Source organism: Phoca vitulina, unplaced genomic scaffold (genome assembly GCF_004348235.1).
Source record: "Phoca vitulina isolate PV1807 unplaced genomic scaffold, GSC_HSeal_1.0 scaffold46, whole genome shotgun sequence".
NCBI lineage: Eukaryota > Metazoa > Chordata > Mammalia > Carnivora > Phocidae > Phoca > Phoca vitulina.
Genome location: NW_022589749.1, coordinates 5,349,455 through 5,371,943, shown reverse-complemented (window position 1 = coordinate 5,371,943; position 22,489 = coordinate 5,349,455). Strand labels below are relative to the sequence as shown.

The following is a 22,489-nucleotide window of genomic DNA, read 5'->3' as shown; positions in this document are numbered from 1 at the left end:
TCACTGATCCCATATGGAAGTCCCTACATTCGCCTTCAACAGTCCTCCAACCCAGATCACACTACTTAATGCTAACAACTTGCACCCCTACAGTGCCCCCTTCCCTGCATCTTGCCTTGCCAGATTCTATATGTCTTTTCAGAACTAGGCTTAAGAATCACTCAATCCTGCCCCCCCCCCCACCAATAAAATGAATCCAGAGGCACTTAAGTTTTGAAACAACAGAAGTGGACCATGAGAAGTCAAGAGGAGCCCTTTCTCCTGGGAAAAAAGAAAAGACACCCCCCCACCCTGCAGTGAGGGGTACCCTGTTCCAGCACCATTGTCCAGCTTGGAAATGCCCAAATTGGGGCCTGGATCTTGAACAGCGTGGGAGCTGACGTTGACAGGATCAAGCTGTACCCTCCCACGCCTACACCACACTGCAGCCTCCTTCTGGAAGACTGAGGCATCCGCAAGCTGTGGCTTTGCTGCGGTCTCCTCTAACTCCTGGGAGCTGGGGGGGGGGGGGTGGCAGAGATCGCTTGGGTTTTTTGGGCTTTTGTTCTGATTTTCAACAATGCCAACCCTGCCTCACTGTGGTCTGTCCAGGATCAGTAACCACGGAGACAATGAGAGAAGCATCTTGCAAATCCAAGCCCAAGGCTCCTGGCAATTTTTCACCTGCCCCAGGTCAAGTTGAAATGCATCCCAAAGGCAGACTGGAGGAGAGACCCTCACCCGAGAAAGAGGTTCCACGAAGGTGGCCCCAGGCCCCCACCCAAGAGCACGGAGCCCTGCAATAAAGTGACCTTTCTTCCTGCCGATCACTTCATGCGTGCAGAGAGATGCGTTCCTGTATTTGAATGCGCGGTCACCTACAGTCGGACAAGTTTGTTTCTAACTGGTGTGTGTGTGAGAGAGAGACAGAGGCAGAGAGATAAGGAGAGACAGAGAGACAGAGAGTCCCGAAAAACCCTGAATATAGTACAAAGAGCTGCAACCCTCAGGATGTAGCTTGGTCCCTGCCCCAGCCCCCTGGTACCGGTAGAAGCTGGTGCCCGCTGTGAGGGAATGAAGAAGCCCTTAGAGCTTAAGAGTTTCAGCAGGAGACCCCTGCATCCTCCTGCAAAGGCACAGGCGGTGGCCCCAGCACGCCGGTTCCCGGGCCTCGGGCTTACCTTGTGGTTCTGGTAGGAAGTCACGGCGATAAACGCCGTCTCAGGAAAGACGTGGGTGCAGAACGCAGTATTTTTTGAGCCAAATCCATTATTTTCATCCGCCTTCACGATGTGTAATCTGGGCTGGTATTTGTGCATGGAATTTAGAATAATCTAAAAATAATAAGGAAAATGAGATTGTAAGAAAAATCAAAACCCCTTTGTTTCCCAATAAATCCCCTCTCCACCCTTAAAATTCACCTCCTTATACAGGCTCTCAAAAAACGGTCTGATTTTTTTTTTCTCCTGTTTTGAAAAGGGGGCCAGTGATTTCATTAAAAAGAAACATTTCAAAAATGACAATTTCCAACCCAAAAAGCCAGGGTAATATTCCAGGAATCTACCCAAAGCACACACGGCAGTAAATCAGAATTCTTAATAAAGTTTGCTTAATAAATTAACTCCTGCATAGGGTACTTCCTCACCCCCCCAATAGGAGAGAAGCAAGTCTGGAGCAAGGAACTGGTTTCCCAGGGGGAAGTTTAAGCGTCAATTTCAGAATGAAAGGGGAGAAGACACAAACGAATAAACAAACATTCCCCCCCCCCCCCCCCCCCCAAAAAGAAACCGGCTAAAAGACGGAAAAGGAAAAGACCAGTGTTTGCAGAACTGGAGTAAAAATCACAGGCTTGGCGCTTTGTTAGGAGAACGGGCAAAGTGGAGTCAATGAAAAAAAGAAGAAGATAATGGGATGGGGAGTGGGCCTCTAAGGATGGTGAGATTGGAGGGAAGAAGCACCCACCATCACACTGCCACCAAAGGAGGGCCTGCTTCTCTCCAGGTTCCCTTTCTACAACTTTATCAACGTTTTCGGGATCCACTGTGGGAACTATCTCCAGACTTGGCCCCAGACAGAAGCACTGCATCTACTTTTTTGGGAACGCGCTCTTTCTCCTTCCTTTCTACCGACTCAATGTTTGAGGTGCTCCCAGGGACAAGCGGGGTCTTACTGCTGCAGCTGCACCTTTAATAGGACGACTCTAATCAGTATTAAGGGGGAGAGAGGCTCCAGACTCCACACCCTCTCTGCTGGAGCAGGACTAGTCCTAGCGGATGAGCATCTTTGCTAATGAAACTGGCTTTGCTGTTTGGAGGACGCCTGGCTTTTGATGATTTCGGGAGGCTGCGTAGGCGAACATTTATCAAAGCGTTCGGATATATACCCACCGAATGCGCCAATCGCCGCGCTCAACGGGCTGAAAATCTGGCCTGCTTTTTCCCCACGACCGCCAACTGGAGCGGCGGAGACTGTCCCGGTGTCTTTGATTATTTGCGTTGATGACCCTGGGGCAGGGTCCTTGGGCCAACCCTAGAGACCCGCCCGGAGGAGGGGGAGGGGAGGTGGGGAGGGGCGAGAACCCGGGGCCCCGCGGCTCCCGACGACCCCGGCCGCGCGGCTCTAATCTCCGGCCGCCGCGGCCCCGGCCGCCTCCCTGGCCGATAGCGACGCCGGCCGGGGCGGCGTGGCGACAGAGAGACGCAGCGGGGCCCCGCGGGCCGCCGCAGTCCCCGGCCGGCGCGCCCATCGTCCCGGCTTAGCCAAATTGCTTTGACGGCCGGGGACAGTGTGGAGACGTCAGCGCGAGGGCGATCTAATGGCTCCTAATTTCATTAGGGCGGCTCTGGACTCCGAGTCCGGAGTTGGGGGCAGGGCTGCGTGGCAGCGGGGGAGTCCGGGGCCACCCCGAGCGCCCTCCCTCTCCCGCGGGCTCGGGAGGACTGGAAACTCGCAAGGGTGCCGGAGCTGGTTGCGCGGCCGCGCGCCTTCCCCAGGCGCCCACCCCAACGCGACCCCAAAGGGCACCCCCGGGACGCACGCAGAGAGAAAGCCAGGCGCCCGAGTGAGACAGTCCCGCTGTCTGGCACCAAGGTTCCACGGAGTCCCCCACAAAAGGGTCCTACCCAGCCTCCTGGAGGCCGCCAGCCAGGAGGGGAAAACCATCCCATTTCTCCCCGGCGCTTAACCTAGACAGAGTCCCGGTTCTGTGCCCGCAGGTACGCGTCACCCCGGCCGGCCAGCCCACGCCCCTGGAAGCTCGAGGGCATTTCTGGGCGGGGATGCTCCCGCCCGCAGCAGGCTGCCGGCAAACTGCCTGGTTGAAACGCGGAGGAGGCCGGGCGGTTTGCCCTGAAACGCCCCTCTGCACCCTCTGCTCCTTCCCCACCGCGCAGGAAGGGAATGGGCCTTCCTTCTCTCTTCTTCCCAGCGGCCAACAGTTCAAGCTCCCGGGGACCACGTGCAGAGATGGCGGCGGCCTGCATCACTGTCCCAACCCCACCACACACCCTGCGGGTTCAGTGTTTTAGCCCTAAGGCCCCACAGGAGCGGGTTCTCCCTTTGGACATTCCCAAACGGTCCTCCTCCGGATCAAATCCATTCAAACCCAGTACCCTCAACCGAGGACCCTGTGTTTGCTGATTTTCCCTAAAGAGACCACATGGCAGGATAGAGACCACTCTTGGAATTAGAGAGATCAAGCCTCAAATCCCTGCCGCCAAATACAAGCTGCATGACCTTGGGCGAGTGCCCTCCCGTCCCCTGGACTCCCATTTATAAAGGGTGCATATTTGTGTCCTCCTTTCTAGGCTGCTATGAAGGCCAAGTGCCCGAAGATGAAGGAGCCCACTTGATGGTGGAATCATCAAGCCAAGGGTTCTGAACACACTGAATTCAGAGACTGTGTCCTGTCCTGGTGATCAGTTATTGTCAATAAAAAGATCTAGAGACATTTTCCCCAAAATCGGTGTTTTGTTCTTCATTTGTTTTTTGTTGAGGAAGAGAATCTACTTAAAGCGAGAGAATCTGCTAAAAAGCTACACATTCTTTTGGAAGGTGGGAGGGGGCAGGACACTCAATGTCCCACATGCAGATTCAGGGGGTTCACCAGGCCGCTCTTGGGGGGCCCATGCGGACTCCAGGTTTAGGGCTCTGGTCCAGGTTTGCCTGCTCCGGGCATGGTGGGGGCGGGGCAGGGGGGAAGCTGGAAGTTGGGGGGAAAAACTGATAATCCCAAGCTATCAGCTAAAAAGGGGTACCAGGGGCGCCTGGGTGGCTCAGTTGGTTAAGCGACTGCCTTCGGCTCAGGTCATGATCCTGGAGTCCCTGGATCGAGTCCCGCATCAGGCTCCCTGCTCGGCAGGGAGTCTGCTTCTCCCTCTGACCCTAACCCCTCTCATGTGCTCTCTCTCATTCTCTCTCTCTCAAATAAATAAATAAAATCTTTAAAAAATAAAAATAAAAAGGGGTACCAGGGTTGGCCTCTGGCAGGTTGGTTTCCCCATCTGTAAAAGAGGGAGCAGGTGGCCTGGGGTCTCCCTGTCAGCTGGAATATCTCAATAATAAGGCAGGATGTGGAAGTGAGCAAGGAAGGTATCTATGGCTCCCACCACGGTCCAGCCTCTGGGCAAGCCAGTGCTGGAGTCCCCACTGGGTTAGAAGGACCCGGTTTTCTGAGACCTGAAACACCCAGCCCCCCACCCCTCATCACCGATGGGACTGAGGTCCAGACCAGGCATGTGCACTTCAGTCTCCCCCAGGCCCTGGTCTCCAGCTACCCGGGGAAAGGCGGCCCCAGAGCATGGGACGGTGGCCCACAGAGAGGACTGCACAGGAGAGCGGTGGAGCCAGAAGAGAAGAAGGCCGGATCAGGGAGGCCAAGAGAGGAAAAGACCCAGGCGGGTGGAGTGGGGCGAGGAAAGTTAAAAACGTGAGTGTGAGGAGCCAAGAAGAGAGAGAAACTCAGGGAGCAGGGATAGGAGAGAGGGCAAGACAGACAGACGGACAGAGACTGAGAGCAGGCTGCACGAGGTACTTACGTGCCCGAATGGGTCCAGGTGGTTGTTGGTGAGCTTGAGTTTCTGGAAGGAGACCAGCTGCCGCATCCAATGCGCCCCCGTGGCTGGCGAGTCCGGGTGCACGTAAAGACGGCCCGGCATGGCGGGCTCTGCTTTGCCCGTCACAGACCTGGACCAAGGAGGGGCGAAACCCGCCTAGACTTAGCGCCCTGTCATGCTGGTGGGGTCCTATGCCGGGCCAGGCAAGGGCTGCTGAATAGGAGAATGATCTGGAAATGGCCTGACCCTTGGGCCTCGCCTGGCCATCCGTAAGCCCAGGTGCCCAGAAGGCCTGCGGCCAGTGTCCAGGCGAGCCCCCCACCCGGCTCTTTCTTCTTCCACCTCGCTCCTCCCCCTGCACCAGGGGTGCCGCTGCCGGGCCTCGCAGCCTCTTGCTGCCCATGGACCATCGGTAGGTTCTGGAAGCCTGGACAAAAAAGTTTAAGCGGAGTCCTTGAGGGCTTTCAAACGGGCCTTCCTGTTTGAGCCTCCGCACGCTTGACAGCTATGGGAGCAATCCAGCCGAGGAATGGACCTCTCCTCTCTTGCCTGTTTAACTCAAATACCATGGCCTGACTTTGCAATTTCATAAAAAGGCATCTTCAAAGCAGGTAACTCATAAAAAATAACTGTAAATGGTTTTATGCCCCCAGAAATACCTCCAGCGCTTGGAAACAATACCCTTTTCTAAAATCCACAACCCGCGGGTGCAGCAATAGAGACAGGCCCTTCACTTACTCTGAGCCTCAGTTTTGTTGTCTATAAAATGGGGGCTAAAGGCTGCAGTGTCTTCCTCTCAGGGTGGTCCGGGATAGCAGCAAAAGCCTCTGGCCCACAGTAGGGAGTTCAAAAAATGTTTCTTGGTTCAATGCGGGGCGGGGGGGGGGGGGGGGGGGGGGGGGTGGTGAGGGGAGTCTGGCTTTCCACTTCCCCCACCCCCCGCCTTCCCCACCTGCCCACGCCGCTAGGTGCCTACCATTTATTATCTGCGAACTTGTATCTGTGGTCATCGGCCGGAACAATGTCCATGAGGAGAATGTATTTCGTTTTGGGATTAAGGCCCGTCACCTTCACTTTGTAACTGGGAAACATCCGCCTGGGAGAGAAGGGGAGGAAGACGGAGAAAGGGAGGGGGAGAGAGAGAGGGAGAAAGAGAGAAAGAGAATATTACTGCCAGTACTGTAAAGAGCAGGTCTACACATTTTAATAAAAGAAGCAACTCCTCGAGAAGCGGTGCAGGAGAAAAGTGGCCCCCGCTCCGCTCTTGGCAAGATCCATTCCAGGTTTCCCTTGAAGTTTTGGGGAGGAGATAGGCCCGGAGGTGAGCAGGAGGCTGGTGACTATTTGTAACCAGGAGGAAAATAGAAAGCTGGAGGCCAAGGCTTCTAGAAAGAACCAGTTATGTAGAAGGCCCTGCTTGGAACCTCCATTTGTTCTTTGTAAAGGCTCTTTTTCAGAGCCAGAGACCTACTTTATAATTTAGGGGTAGAAGGAGCCCTATTAGGGGAAAAGCTGGCCTCCTGAGCCCAGGCGAGTGCTGGGGCCGCTGAGCCCACTGCTGCCGCCTGATGAGGACCCCAGGCTGTGTGCGCCCTCGGGACTGCACACCCATGGGTGCCCATACACCTCCTGTCCTGGCCACAGTCCTCCGTCCTTAGAGCAGAGCTCAGTTGGTGACCTCTGCCACGAGGCTCCAGCTGAATTTTATTCCTAAATGCCCCCCAACTTCTCCAAGGCACCTGGCACTCTTCCTTGGAGAGTCTAAACACTTTGGCCCTCCGCGAAGAAACTCAAAACCCATCCGGGTTTGGTTTCGGAAAGACCGGGGCCGGAACCGCGATGGGGTCATGGGCAGGTGGGTGCTTGGGACCTGCAGGCTCTGTACCCATGCCCTCTGCGCTCTGGGGTGCGCACTCCAAATTCCCAGGAGGGGTGGCGGTGGCGTGCGCCCCGGAAAGCCAGCAAGGACAAGCTGCTGGATCCTGGCTCGCCCGGGGATGGCGGGAAGGGGGTGAGTGAAGGGAGGCCTTGGAGCCCAAGCCTGGTGGTGTTTATCTGCCCGAGCGCGTGCGCCTGCAGGCGGGTGCGCGGGAGGCATCCCAGGCCTTTTATAGTTAAATCCCCTCGGCTCAGGCTGGGGGCAGAGGGGGCCGGGCCGTGTCTTTCCTTCCTCGGCAGAATGGGAAGAAGAGCTTAGTTCTTCAGTATAAACAGAACGCGCCTCCTAGTTCACTCAGGCCGAGCGGGGGAGCAGACATTGTTTAATTTCAAATAATAATAAATGTCACTGTTGTCAGTTTATTGCGGGAGGCTTCGGCCGGAGAACGGGGGGCGTCTGGTGAGACGGTTCCACCCTCCCCCTTCACACACTCGGTGGCTCGGGCCTACTGGCCTCGCCAGCTTCACGGGCGGGCTTCACACGCCAGCTCGGGGCTGACTGCGGGCTTTCTGCCCTTGGGGACACGGAGCACCGGGGGGAGGGGGGGGCCTGTGGTGAGGATGGCCCCAGGCCTGGGCACACTGGCACCCTGAGATACAGAGCTGTACGACCCTCCCCCAGCCTCCTCCAGCCGTCTAGCATTTCTAGCACAAAACTGTGAGCTTTTAAGAGGAACTCTGGGGTGAGTGTCTTGGCAAAACTGCCGAAACTGCCGTGTTTATCGGTGTCTGTATATAGAGCCCGGCCGAGCCCCGGTTCAGTTTCAAAGGCTTCGCCTGCTTTCTATAAACAATGAAAGAGGTAGCGAATACATTGGACGATTCAGAGTTTGGCAATCGGGTGGGACTCTGGACCCACTCCAAGGTCGAGGAGGGTGGGAAGGAGGGTGGGGGCCAGGAGTCAAGGCTGGAAGCGGGTCTCATCTCTGTGCCGACTCCGCACCTCTCTGGCTTCCCGTTCCCTCTCCCCCTTGTCCCACTTTCTCCCACTACCAATCAGTCCACTGAGCGCAGCCTCCCAAGCTCTCCATTCTTCTACACGAGGCGGGACAAATGCCCTGTTTCTCGTAGGCGTTTCCCCCACCAGGGATGGGGGTCACTGGAGGACTTCTCCAGGCATCTTTAACCCAAATTAGGTCAAACAAAATACATTCATTCTCTCTCTCTCCTCTATTCTGTTCTCGCCTTTCTTTGCCCCTCTGCCTTCTCTGGGTCTCCGTCTCTTGGGTCTCCGAGACACCTTTCCTTCTCCGTCTCCCCCACAAATTCCCCAGGCCCTCCACAAAGGTGGCCAGCTCACCTCCCAGCCTTGGTTATGATCATTTCCGTGCCTACTTCGTGAAATTTCAGCCACAGCTCTCTTTCGTGGAGAAACACCTTGATCCCTTCCATGCCCTATAGGAAAGAGAGAAAAGTCACACAGACGAGCCCCAGGAGCAGTGGGCCTTTCCTCCCCAAACTTCCCCCAAACACAGATGTCTCCTTCCCTCCGGAGTCTCTGGACTCCGAGGCTGAGAACTGCCCCCAGCCCACGGCAGGGCTGCCTGGACTCCGGGGGTGGGGGGGAGATAGGAATCCCTGTGCAGGCCCCGTGCACCTCCCCCCCACGATGCACTGCTGTCTCCTGATGCCACCAACACAAAGCTAGAGAAAAGTCCCCAAACATCAGGGTGCTCTAGCATGCCCATGGGAGGACAAACTGAGACCAAAAAAAAAAAAAAAGGGACCAATCTCAATCCCTTTCAGCCAAGATGCAACTAAAAAACAAAAGCAAAAACAAAAATGCTCGATCTCAAAAAGCCCACTCAGAACATCCTTCTGTAGACACCCGCATGGGCACACACAAACACACACACGTGCAAATCCCGTACATACGCGTGTTTAGTCTCACCATGGCGGTGCAAACATAGACATACGTGAATATCTCAACTTAAAAATGTGTCTAGAATAGGTTCCAGCAGTCCAAAAAATATTCAAATGTCTATATTAGCAAACCTTCTAGGTTCTCCTCACAGCCAACTTCGTTCACTTCGAGCTGTTTTGATTCTGGGCACAGCCGAAACTATTCAACATTTCCGCTTTCAGCTAAAAGCTATTTTACAAAACCGATGCAAAAAAATATATACACAAAAATCTTCGCTTTGCCATAATCCGTAACTGTCTCGTAAGTGGATTTGCTTTTCCAAAAAGAAAAGCAATCGAAGTTTCCCAAACTCTGTGCCCACCGCCCTCTGCTTCTCTATAACCATACACACGTCTTCCTGAGACGGGAAGGGCAAACACAGGTGATAAAGTAGCTAGGAAGGACATCGATCGATCGAAATCCCAAAGAAAGGATTTGGCTACGTCCGAATATCTCTGCTGGTCAAGTCACCCCGCTTGGCACCCCATCTGACACCCTGTGTAAATTATCAAGAGCTACGCGGGCCTCCTTGAGCATCCAGAGCGCCCAGGGAAGAAGGTACAGAGAGTGCGCCGAGGCCTCACCCTCCACTAGGGCCCAGCTTCCAGCCAGGGGATCCTATGGCTCCCAGCAACCTCCCAGCACAGCCGGGCGCTCCCCGCCACTGGCCAGGGCGAGCCAGCCCTCCAGAGCCCGGCCCAAGACAAATAGTGCAACTCCCGGGTCCGGGCGGCGGCGCGGAGGAGGTGGGCGGAGGCGAAGGCTAGGGAAGATCTGAAGAGGGGTCAAGCCATCGCTCACGCCGGCCTGAAGCGGCCGCTGACCCAGCCCTTAATGAGGTGCTCGGGGCTGAGTCTACACCTAGCGCAGGAGCACAGGAATGATCTGGGCTATTGTTAGCTGGCCCCAAATAGCCAGATAATTAAGCCTTCTCTAACAAGTTAAACGTATGTCCAAATTCCTCTGGCCGTAAAGATTATCGTCACAATAAAGGGGATGGGAGTATACTGGGATCTGGGGACGCGGGGCATAGAAAGGTGGAATGAGCGGGGCATAGAAAGGTGGAATGAGCGGGGATAGAAAGGAAAGGGGACAATTAATGGGCAACGGGCAACCCACCCCCGCCCCTCCCCCACAGGAGGGCCTTCGGTTTCTGCCATGGGCCGAGAGGCTAGAGGTCTTCTTACCTGCTGGGTGAAGGCAGCCTGCGGGGACGCCGGGGACTTGCTGGGGGCCCCTAGCGTGCTCTCGGGCTTGGAGTCGCAGGGCAGATCCTTTGAGTCAGGTTCCAGGGGTGTGTGCGCCAGGCCAAAGCCTTCGTCTGCGTCGGCCATGGTGTGCCCGGCGCCCTGTGCCCGCGAAGGGTCCTGCTCTGAAGACAGGAAGCAGAGAGAGAGAGAGAGAGAGAGGCAGAGAGAGAGAAAAGAAGGTTGGAAACGCTGTTCTAGTGACAGGAGGGAGCAGCTGGGTCCCCAGTTTCCAGCTCCCAGCACCTCCGTTCCCCGCGGAAGGAGGTTGCCGAAGGTCCCCTTATTATTATCATTATTAGTACTTTTATGACCACGCACAACCTCTTGCGAAAGACCCGGGTCAGACCAGGCGGAGGCGAGGCCCGCATCTCCCCTGCGCAGGCTCCCCCACGATAAGCCAGCTGCCGGTCAAATTTGTCTGGACTTCTGGAAGAGCCAATAAAGATAAGGCCTGGGTATTTTTGGAAGCCATTGGGTACGAACCAAAAACAAAACAAAAACCTAGTGTCCTTTTGAGAATTGTTTTTCTTCGTCAAATTCACAGAAGGACATCACAGCCCTGTTTATTAAAACTCGCAACAGGCATATTTTTCCGCAGCAGGCAAAATGTCTGCGACAACCCGCCTCTTGCAAAACCAAAAACAGAGGAGGGGAAAGATTTTGCAGATCGAGAGACCAGGTCGGCCGGAGAATTCACGTTCATCCTTTATCAGTTACAGGCCTTAAAATTAAAAGTCCTTCAACAGTAAGAGTCCTCCTCCCTTTTCCCCCAACTTTTAGCAACGGTAAAAAAAAGAAAAGAAAAGAAAAGAAAAGTAGCCCAACGGAAAGGGCAGGAAAGCGGCGGTGGGCAGTGCGCAGGGAGGCGCACCCCGGGGCGCCGGCGGCCACCACTCGGCCGCCTACCCCGGCGGTGCGTTCTCCCGGCGACCTCGGCTTCCTGGGCTCCCCAGCCCCGGACGGCATTTTGACGAGCGGCCAGGCGGAGGGGAGTTTCTCCGAGCTTCAGCCGGGCCTGGCTCGCTGGAAGTGCAGGCCCAGGCTTGGGGGGGGGGGGGGGGGGGCGGTGGCGAGGATCTAATGGGTCCCAGATAAATTCTGGGCTTCAGGCGTTGGATCGGCCTCCTGGGTCGGGCGCAAGGGGTAGAAGGGCCTGGGTTGCAGGCTTAGGAGTTTGGAACACGAAAAATAACAGCTGCGGAACTGCTCAAGCCCAGAGGAGCCTGCCTCTCGCTCTGATCGCTTTCCAATCTCCTCCACGTTTCCAAGTAAGGATTTCCTCCCTCAAAACCCAGTGAGACTGGGAAGGGAGCGCCAAGGATGGCCCCCCAAAGCTTAGCAGCCGCTTCAGCTACAGGCTGGGTCCCACCCAGGGCTGCGGGGGCTGGAGACCCAGAGCGGGGCCGAGGAGGACGGCATCGGAGGCCCAACTCCCAAGCAGCTTCCCTCACCACACCCTCGGGGTTCGGGAGAGGCGGTGCTGGGAGCCCCCGCAGCCGGCTTGCAACAAAAGAACCCGGGGCTGGTGTCCCCCACGTGCGCTCGCCTCCGCCGCCGGCCGCGGGGACGATCGCATCCGGCGCCCGGGTCGGGGTCGGGGTCGGCGGCGGCTCGGGGCTGGCGGGGGCGAGCTAGATGCAGTTTGACAGAACCAGGCCGCGCGCCCTGCAAACCTCCACGCCGCTCCTGGGCCGCGCGCCTCCCCGGCTGGCTCCACGCGCCAGGAGCTCTCTGCAAGCGGGACTCCGCAGAATCCCGGGCACGGCTGCAGTCCCGCCGTGCGCGCCTCCCGGAGCCCACTCGGCCGGAGGGCTCCCTCCCGAGCCTCCCGGGCCATCTGCGGGGACCGTTACCTCGCTGGGCGAAGCCGGTGCATTCACCACATCCCTTCTTGCTCCTAGCAGGGAAGCCGGCGGCGAGGCGGGGGCGCGGGCATCGTGGCTCCGGGGCTTACGCCGGGGACTGCTCGCCCAGACTAGCGGCTACCGCTGCCTCCAAAGGATCGCCCACCGCTGGGGCCTCGGCAGCGACTGCCCACCTCCAACACACACCTCCTCCGCTTTGCGCTCGCTCGCTCGCTCGCTCTCCCTCAAGACTTCCAAGTTGTCAGGCGCCAGAAGGGCTCCAAGGGACGCAAGCAACAGCCTCCGGGAGCACCCTCAACGTTAACACCTCAGGACCCTGCTCCTCACTTGCACCCCTGGGGAGGGGAAGCTGGGAGATGGGAGGGAGCTGTGGGAATGGTCAAGGTCCTTTCTGGGCGCCGCTTTCAGGGTTAAAGTTCTGGAATCCGAGGAAAGAGAGTCTGTCTGTCTCTCTCTCTCTCAGAAATACAAGCCGACTTAGCTGAGCTCAGTGACGTTGGGCTGCCTTGATGCTTACAAAGTACTGAAATTGCCTATCCAACTAGCTCCCACTGCACACAGCCTGCCTCTGCCTCTTTCCCGCCCCCCCTCCCTCCCTCCCTGTCTCCCTCTCTCCCTCCCTCTCTCTTCTCACTCCCTCCCCCAACCACCTTTTCCATCAGATTTCCCGAACACTCAAATCACAGCACTACTCTCAAACCCAGACCTGGAGATCACCCCTCCTCTCCACCCCCTTCCCAACCTCCATCCATCTCTGCTGCTCTGAGCTCGGCTCGGTGGCTGCAAGAAATCCTGCACAAATCATCGCAAAACTGATCGGCTTCTGCCCGGGAAGTAATCTCGGGGACACGGCCATGCAGAGAACGGAGTCTGAACGCATTCCGCTGCACACACACGCCTCGCGCCTCCTCTGAAAGCCTGGCCCACGTTCTCCCTCCAACGCTGACCTCAAGACAGAGCTGCGTGACCCCGCCTGGCCCGGCTGGCCGCCGACGGCCGCCCTGACATCTCTCCCCCTCCCCACTCACCACCCCGACTCCCAGCGACTCCAGGGTGAAGGCAGGGTGAAGGTGCATTGGGATGGGGGCCCAGATCAAAGATGCCAAGAAACTGCCGGGTGCTCCCACCCCCAGGGCCAGCAGACCTCCCTGGCTGGAGGTATACGCCAGGCGGTACCCAGTTTTATTAAAATAATCAAACAGTCATGGGAGACTGGCTGGGATTTTCATCTCCACTGGGCCCCTCTCCTTGCCCTCCCCCTCTCTGAAATGTATTATTTTGCGGGTTGAAGAGGTCAATAGAAGCGTAAACACAGTGAGTAGGTCTTAGCCTGAGCAGACCCAGTTTGGAGCACCAAGTATTGGTGCTTGGAATAAATGTCAGGGTTCCCTTCCGTTTCCCACCCTTGCCTCCTGTACCCCCTCACCTTATTCTTTTCTGGGGCTCTGACTAGAGACTTGGGCCTGCAGGCCAAGGTCTGGGGAGAGGGATGGAGAGAGGAGAAATGCGCTGGAGATCAGCAGCCGGCTGGGTGTAACACCCCTTGCAAAATTACAAAGCGGATCATCCATCCCTAAAAGTGGGGCGACCAGGGGGTAAAAAGCAAGCCCAGTGTCCTCGGCTACAGTTCTCACTCCACCTTCCAGGTTTGTTTGCAAACAACCTTTCACCACAGCAGTTTATTTGTGTGAAAACACCCTCACCCTTCCAGAATGTCAGCTCAGAGGGCTTTGGGCTTACTAAAGAGGTGACCCCGGGCCAAAGACTGGAAACAAACATGGCTTCAGGATGAGCTTGAATCTCTGCATCTCTGGCAAAAGGAAGGGGAAATCCAGAAAGACTTCTCCAATCCCTTTAAACTCTCCGAGATTTGCGGATAAAATAAATTCCCATAAATAATTTGCAGGCCCCTCCCGGGAGGGCAAATCTGAACTCCCCCAAGTAACTGCCTGGCCAGATTCACTTGGTCTGTGGAGTGCAAGCTGTGCTGGACCCCAAGCGAAATTGGGATTTTGAAACCTCCAGCGGGAATCTATTCCTGCCAGGTGACACTCCAAGGCAAAAGGCAGGAGAGTGCATTCTTATTTCCACTGTGAAAAACAGCATCTCTGGGAAGGGGTATTCAGCAGGGCCGAGCTGGGGCGGGGAAGCCAGGGGGCCTTTGCCAGGCCAAGTGCGGAGCAGAACCTATCCATCCCCCATAGCTGTCCAGGGGGACACTCACCTCCAAAAATCCCACCTCTTCTTTCCAACGCAGAAGCCAGCAGTGGTGCCTTGCGCAGGAGTGGGTGTTCAAGTGAAGAGTTTGCCAAGGGCCCCCAAAAGAGACCCCTTTAAGGCCAAGCCTTCTTCCAACGTCTGTCAAGAGTCGTATGTACCTCCCAGCTCGAGGCTGGTTTGTGGTCTTCGACAAATTAAATATTACTATTTATTACCAGGCATACCCCAATAAAATAAAGAGGCAACCAGGCGATACCGACTATCTCACCAGCCGCTGCACCTATAGGACTTGGAGACGTCACGAGTCACGCAACCGGCCCGCGCACTGTCACGCTCGACTGGGGGGCAACGGCGGGAGGTTAATTTCTGTCGGTCTTCGTCTATCAGCCCCGGGTCTGCGCAGCCCCAAGTCCCAGACGTCTCGGCCACGGGAATAAATAAAGAAATAAACAAACCCAGCGGTCTCTGGGGAAATGGGGGTGGTGAACATCAGGCACAAATAGAGCCAAGATCGATTTTCTTAGGGAGGGGGAGGGGGGCTCTTGGCGAAGGGAGGTGGGAGCCCACGTCGGCCCACGATTGCGAAGAAATCAAATTGTTCCGGGGTGGACCGAGGTCCCTTGGAGGAGGCACGAGAGTCCTTTTATTATTTAAAAAATCACTTTTTTTCCAAGGAGGAGCTCTCCGCAAACGAATATCGAGGCGCCGCTCCAGCTGGTTCTGTTTGGGACGCGATAAGTCAGCGCCGGCTTGCAGATCTGCATAGAAGTAATTACCGGGTTATCGCGCAGGGGAAATGCGATCGAGGCGTGGAAGAAAGAGAGGCGTCCGCAATGTTCTTGCTGAGAAAAAGTCCATTCTGCGAGAGCTCCTCTAGTTAGGTCTGGGGATGCAACTCGTCCCAGTTTGGCTTGGCCGGGGCTGGGTGCGAGTGGGTGGTGGGGTGGGGGTAGAGGGGGTGATTTCTGCAGAGAGAAATTACAGCGACCGGAGCTGCACTGGGTGTGAGACGCTCTATTTTGTTTTGCAATAAGGATTGGCATTATTTTTGGTCTCACCAATGGGCATAACTTCTAAGCGCCCCGTGGCGGATGCGCTCGAGCTTTTGCGCGCATCTGGGAACGCGCTGGGTGCAGTTGCGAAAACGTACTGCGGGGGAAGAGCTAGGCCTGCCTGGGACTGAGCAAGCGAGCGCCGGGCCTTCCGCAAGGGTAAGCTCCCCGCCAAGGGGCAGAGAGGGAAGCGGTCGTCGGAATCTGGCCTTGCCCCCAGCTTCGGTGTTCCATCCCGGGTTTCACTCGCCCCTAACCCCCAGGGCTTTCCGAAGCAGGGCCTGGCTCCGGGCCCGGCCGTCTGGGGCCTGAGCGGCCGCGAAAACTCAGGAACGCAGCCGACCGAGCAGCCCCAGGAGCCAAGGTCAGGCCCGCGGGGAGAAAGGGCAGAGGTTTCCAGCGCCGGGCACGGGCGCCCGGGCTAGCCGGGCCTCAGACCCTGGGGCTTCCAGCAAGCAGGACCCGCGTCCCTCCGCCCGGCCAGGCCGCAGCGACTGCCCCCAATTCTCTTTCGTTTCCCAAGTTATTAACAATTATCTTTTCCCCGATCCGAGGCCCGTTGGGTGCAGCGTTGGCTCCTAGACGCCAAGACTGCAAGCCGAAATCCTTCGCCCGAGGCCTCGAGATGGGTCCCCGTTTGACCTCTGGGCCGAGGTGGGCCGGAAACGGAGGCCTGGGCCCCGCCGGCGCTGGAAGGGGAAGGCGCAACTCCGAGCGCGGCGAGTTCCTTTCCGTTTGGCTCCCTTCTCTCGCATCCCCGGCGCGGGCCCCGCCACCCCCCGGACCAGCTCGCAGAGGATTCCAAAGCCTCAGCTTCCCCTACCCGCTGTTCCGGACGCTCCGGAGGAGGCCAGACCACGGGCCGAGTAAATTAAAGACCTCCACCAGTGTTGAGCATCTCCATTCTTTCCCCCAGTCATTGAGCAGTAAGTTCCAGAGTGAGGCGGCAACACGCAGCCTCCCCTCCTTCTCCGGGTGGATCGCCGCTTTCCGCGACCCGCTCCCAGCTGCGTTTGCCCCCCCCCCCCCCACGCATTTTCCTCATTGTGCAAAATTCCGGCCTGATTTTAATATCGCCGTGGGTAGAAGAATAGAGGTTCCCACTTAAAAAGTCCAAAAACAAAACCAGGCAAAAGCAAGTGGAGACCACTGTTGATCTTCACTCCTGCCTCTGTTTTTGAGAAAGTCGAGTCCCAAACTACCTTCTTTCTTTCCTCCCTAAAAAAGAACTGGCTTAAGAAGACACCCTCTTTTCCGTTTCTTCTCCAATGCATCCCTGCCTGACTCGGGTCTCTCCTGGAGGCCAACAAGTAGGGCGAAGAGCAGAAGGGCCTGGGAAAATGAATAAGAATTATAACAATAGATATGACCAAACTTGGACCAACTCCTTTTTGCAAAAGAGGGAGTCAGACTAAGGGAGAGAAATTCCCTCGTTTCTCAGGGGGTCACTTCCCCTCCTGCCTAGTTAAATCTGGCTCTGTTATTTTTTTTTCCAGGACGGTGGTATCTCCCTTCCCAATTTTATAATAAAACTTCTGAGTTTTATTCCATTCCTAGTTTCTTCCTTTCGGACTGGAAGCATCTGGGAAGAATACTGGCTATTGCTATTATTGTAATATCCAATATTCTCCTCCAGTATTTTCACCGAGAATTATTATTGCTACTGTTCTCCTTCACGTTGGTGCTCTTCCCTGTGCTTTGGAAACATTCCTCCCCACTCCCCCTAGTTTGCCGGATGAGGTACCCCCGCTCCATCAGGGTGATAAAATGAGAAATGGAAGTGGGAGCATCATTCTAGAAGCCCAGCTGAGATCTCAAGGCTAGAGCTTTGCAAACGCCCAAAGAGCAGAGAAGGTGGTAAGGCGCAGGGCTCAGGATGCAAAGGAACATCTCTGTTTTTGCCTCTCCAATTTAGGGAGTCCTCCGTGGAGGAGAAGGGTGAGGGTCTTGAACTGAGAGGGAACCTGGAGCCACCTCCTACCCCTTGGGCTGCACTGAGCCTGAGCGCTCCAACCTTATCTGCAGCCCAGAACCCACAGAAAGGCCTCCCGTGTAGTCAGCCTGTCCCCACAGCCCCCAAAAGATGTGGGGAAAATATCCTGAATTCCAGGGCTCTGACCCAGTTACAATAGAGACCCGGGCTAATACCTCCAGGTCTGGCGGAGAGCCTGTCTGGGTACCCCCTCCCTCAACTGGAGGGTGCAGTGGAAATTTGGGAACCCACTGCTCTCCGGGACTCTGGAAAGACAAATTTTCTTTGGCAAAGGGAACGGTGTCGCGCTGTCGACACGGCAGACTATTTTTCTTGTTCCCTCACAAGGGGGTGGGGGGGAGAAAAGAAAGCGAGAAAGAAAGGGAAATTAAATCCACACGTGTTAAGCTTGCTCAAAGGGCCGGATTCAAAACCAGAGTCGAAACCGCGACTCCAGTTCTGGCTGCCCGTGGGCCTCCTTCCAGCCAGCCTGGGCCTCACAGAACAAGACATCCACACCGGAGAGAACCCAATCTGATGTTTCATAAAGCACTTTCTTTAAGGGGAAAGGGACACGGTTCCTGTCTGTGCTGCAGGGAGTTCGGAGGTGGACTGTTTGCAGCAAAGCAAACAAAGGGGATAGGAGTGGTGACAGTCCTCCCCTCCCACCCCCCTTTAAGAAAGTTCAGCTTGATCCCTCCTAGTCAAGCCAATGATTCAGGTAACATTGACTTTATAGCCAAAACGAGGCAGGCCAGTGATTTTGGAAATTCCTAAGGTCTGACCAAACTCTCAGACTTGGACCTGCCTGGGTCTAGAGAACCTGAAAAGCTCGGACACTGACGCTGAATAGCCAGCTTAATCTGCACGGCTCCGCCCCGCATCCCTTGCTTCTCTCTTTCGGGGAGAAACTTGCCAGGACGGCTCCAGGCCCCAGCCGCGGGAGAAGCCGTGCTCGGGTGCAGGGGAAGTGGGGGTGGAGAGCACGCAGCGGCCTCCCCGCTCGGAGCTGCGAGTGAGAACTCTAGTAATGACCTTGAAGAGGTGAAGGGACGCGTGTGGGGGTGCGGGTGACGAGGGCTGCCAGACCCCAAACTGGAAGGATCCGTCACCAAAACGATTGCTTGGTCAAGACCTCTAATTTTTCTTCCCTTTCAGCCCGGGGCCTCGAGCGCCGCAGCGGGTCCCCTCCCTTCCCCCCCACCCCCCGCCACCCCAGACCCCCTGGTCTCCCGGTGCTGGGTTTCTGGCCTTTGGGGGCAGCCCCGACGGAAAGGTCCGGAAGCGGGGACCCCAGACGCCCAGCTGCCGTGCACAATCGCACCCGGTAAATCCTGGGGGTGAAACTGACCAAGGCTTGTGGTGGGGTGCCCCTGACAGGGGGGTGGCAAAGAAAAGTTCCCGGGCGACCGGTTCCGCAGGGGCCCTCGGTTTCCTGGTCACCATGGCAACTCCGGAGTCCCGTCGAACGCTCGGCAACAATGCGGCGCCCGCAGGACCGTAGTGCTTTCGCCGCGAGTTCCGAGGCCTGCAAGGCTCTACTTCCACCGGGCGCTCTGCGCTTTCCCGAGCCTCCCGCGTGGGTTCAACCGGCAGGGACCGACAAACTCCCCCGCTTTTTGAAACGGAGGAGAAAATCGAGATTTAGTGCCATCTCTGCCGGGTGGGTTCGGGTCCGGAGCAAAAGCCCCCACTAGGAGCTGCCGGCCGTGACCTCAGGGGCGCGCGCTCGGGCGGGCGGGCGGGATGCTTTCACCCAAGCCTGAACCCCGAAATCTCAGCCAGGGACCTGGGACTCGAGGAGTGCTGGGTCTCTTCACACATACTATTCACCCCAATCGGCTCGCGAGGCTCCCTGCGGCAGTCCAAGCAACCCTTTTGCCTGCCTGGATTAACTTCTAAATGGAACGAGGAAAGTCAGGAACTCGAAATTGTGGCTTTCACGTCCGCAAGGCCTTACAGAGAGAAAGAATACATTATACCCCTTTTAGAGAAAACATTTTCCATTGTGGGTGTAATATAAACAACATTAAAATTGTATGTTGGGGTTCCATTGCTTTCTTCTTGAACCTGCGGGGCGAAATGCCCCCTCTTTTTTCTGGGGGTGGGCAGTGCATAATACAGGCCGACTTTTCTGTTTCCATTCTGGAGGCAGCAAGCTTAGAAAGAGCCGGGGCACTGACCCGGCTTAGAGGCCATCAAGGGAGCCCGAAAGAGAGGGCCTCAGAGAGAAGGGGTGCAGGCATGTGTGCGGGCAGAGACCCATGGCTTCAGGTTTGGGGTTTGGGGCGACGACTCCTCTGGGGTCCTCCCCTCTTGTTTCACTCTCTGCAGGGGACAGCGTCCATCTCCAGGCTGGTCAGGAAGGACAAAACTCCTCTCCCTCAGCTTCCACTGGGACATCTAATGTCCCCAAAAGCTCCAGGCTGGCTTGCACTGTCCCCATCCACTCCTTTCCAGTCTGAGCCCCAGGCAGCCAGCAGAGGCAGCCGCCATTGTCTTTCCTTCCCAGAATTTTCCTTTAATATTTTCAGAAGAGTCCTGCTTGAGTCTCTACAGCCACAAAGGGAGAAATGTGGATATTCCAGGCTCAAAAAGCTGCTAGCGTTTGAGGAGCGGTAATAGCTACCATTTACAGCAGGCCAGAAGCTGTGTGAACACGGTTTCACTCATTCATTTAGCTCTCAATAGCTCGGTGAGGAGGTAGGCTCCTGGGGCTCTGGCCACAGGCACCCTCTGGTGGGATTTGAACCCAGGCAGTCTGACTCCAGAAGCCAGGAGTGACTCTTAACGCTCGACAAGGCTTCTCTATCAAGCCGGGGAAGGGAAGGGCGATGGGAGGAGGTCTGTTAAATTGGGTGAGCACGATGGGCACATTTTAAGCATCTAAAAGCGCATTCAGTCAAAGGAAGGCAGTTGCTGGAGACTTAGCAATTGGAGTAAGGGCTCAGATCTCTCTGTCTCCACCCCCTCCTCTCATTCCCACTGAGGAAGCAGAAGAGGGCCTGTGTGGGCATGTGGAGCCAGATTCAGGAGAACTTAGCAGGATGCGAGAGAGGACGTAGAGGTGCTGACATTCCCCACTCTAAGCCTCAGATGTTCTGTGCCCAAACCTTGGCCATATTCATCACAGCCTCAACCCCAGTACACACTGCTCCCTGGCAGGAGGGAAATGGGGTTGGGATACGGGGCAGGCGGGGAGGACATGCCCCTGGCTGCATTTTTTAAAAACACATAATTAGGCTCAGAGTGGGTGAAGACTTGCCCAGATCACACAGCCTCTGCTGAAATGCACCCAGCTCCTTGCCATTCCTTAGGCTCTGCACCTTTAGGGAGAGCCTGAAAGGGAACCCCGGCCACTTCCCACAGGTAGCTATGGGCTCAGCCTGCTGAGGGCGCCCCCCTTGGAGGCACAGAGGCCGAAATTTGCGGGTCCCCAGTGTTCCCCTCCCAGATGCTCAGCTCTCAGGGTGACCCTTCTGTCTTTGCGCCAACCCAGACCCACTGGGCTTCAGGGTGTGTATGGATTCCATGGCCTCCAGGTCCCATTGGCGGGTCTCAGGAAGGTCCCAAGTCTTTTAGGAGCTCCAGATCCTGGGACCCAGAGGCCCGATGTTGGTCGTGAGGCCTCCCCACGTGTGGCTTTTCACTTTCCCGCTTCCAGACCCTTTTTCTTGCTCCCTGTTTGCCCCTGCCCATACTCCTCCCAGGCCAGCCCCTGGTGCAACGCTGGCTGCCACTTAGTTAGGAAGGGAAGGACTTCTTTCGAAGGTGGGGACTCTGAGATCAAAAGCCTGAGAGGAGCACCCCAAAGGGAGGTCCAAGGGGTCCCCACTCTCCAGCAGCCCCTCTTCAGTTCCCTCCACCCGGGACCCGCCAGCCTTCCTTCCAGGCCAGCCTGGCCAGCCTGGCCTTCCAGGGAATGATTCTTCTCACCCCCATGCAAAATGCGCTCCCTGGGAGGCTGCCACCTCTCCAGAACCCCCCCCCCCCATCTCCCACCCCCTCTCCCTCCGGTTGCTGGCAAGACAACACCAAGCTGGCTTGTTCTGGGGTTCCTCCCAGACCTCTCAAACACCAGCTCCTCACCACAAACAGCTTCCCCGAGGGCCCCACGTGCTGGCTCCTGGTGCATCTTGGTAAGTCCCCGACCCCAGAACTCCTGAATCAGAGCACAAGCAAGGGTGGATCCTGCTGCATCCCCAGCCTCCTTCCCAGGCTGCATCTCTTATAACAAAGCTGGAGGGACTGCCCTCCGCCTGGAGCCATGGGCCGTATGTCTCTTCTGTGTGACTGAATATGACATTATCCCTGAGTCTCTCTGCATGACCGCGTGTCATTTGTGGAGAAACCGTGTGTCTTTCTGCCATCGTGTTAGTTTGTGTGTGTGTGTATGTCATCGTGTCCTTCTTTGATATATATTTTTTTTCTGTGTACTTCCTTACACGAAAACACCTATGAGTCCGCGGTGCCAACCTGTGTGGGTGTGGGTGTGTAAGGCTCTGTGTGTGTGTCCCCTGCAGGGCAGCCACCAGCCAAACATCACGACAGGTCAAGTGGTGTCCTGGGCTCATAACCCAGCGTTCAGCTCCCCTCCATTTTTATTGACCACTTTTATGATTATTATTTTTACCCACAGCTCCAAGTGCAGACCTGCAGGCCTGGGCCCCCTGGAAGGCAGCTGAAGTCCTGCCATTCACCCGGGAGGCCAGAGGGGCTGTCCACAGGCGGCTGGGCGACCAGAGTCTATATTTGGAAACAAATTCCACACTCACTTCCTGGGAACTGGGTGAGAGGTGCCTGCGAGTGGAGGGGCCCGCGTCCTTAACGAAGCCCCCTGCCCGCCCCCACTGTGCTCAGGGGAAGCCCCACGCCCTCGGCAGGTTGGAAACGTCAAGTGCAAGAAGTGGACCCCGATACAGACCTGGACAGTCAGCGGTGCCCAGTTTCTTCCTCTGCAGGCAGAGCTAAGCATGGGGGGGGCTAACACACAAGCACACCTCACCCCCCCGGGGCCCATCATGCCCCCTGACCGGGGCACACATTCCCCGGGCACACCTCCAGGGCCCTCCCCAATCCTGGAGGGACAGAGTTGACTCTAAATCCTGACTGTGTTTACTTGTTGGAAGTCGGTTCCCAAGGGATCCGGTGCTGCCGCCCGGCTGCCCCCCAGTGCCTCACTCCAGGCAGCCTTTGACCTTGTCCCCCAGGTCCAGGGGCCTGGTGGGCTCCCCCCCGATGGATCTGCTGCTCCCT

General features: G+C 56.6%; 1 protein-coding gene across 1 annotated transcript in view; it reads right to left on the bottom strand.

The window, feature by feature from the left end:
• The window catches only part of TBX5 (T-box transcription factor 5), a 41,908-nt gene extending 31,546 nt beyond the window's left edge, over positions 1-10,362 (bottom strand). Inside the window, exons 1-5 of the mRNA XM_032431553.1 lie at positions 10,062-10,362; positions 8,272-8,366; positions 6,010-6,129; positions 5,016-5,163; positions 1,161-1,313 (exon numbers count right to left, since the gene is read on the bottom strand). Coding sequence (XP_032287444.1) covers positions 1,161-1,313; positions 5,016-5,163; positions 6,010-6,129; positions 8,272-8,366; positions 10,062-10,208 — 663 coding nt within the window. The 5' untranslated portion in view covers positions 10,209-10,362. The remainder of the gene's footprint in view (positions 1-1,160; positions 1,314-5,015; positions 5,164-6,009; positions 6,130-8,271; positions 8,367-10,061) is intronic.
• Between the last annotated feature and the right edge of the window lie 12,127 nt (positions 10,363-22,489).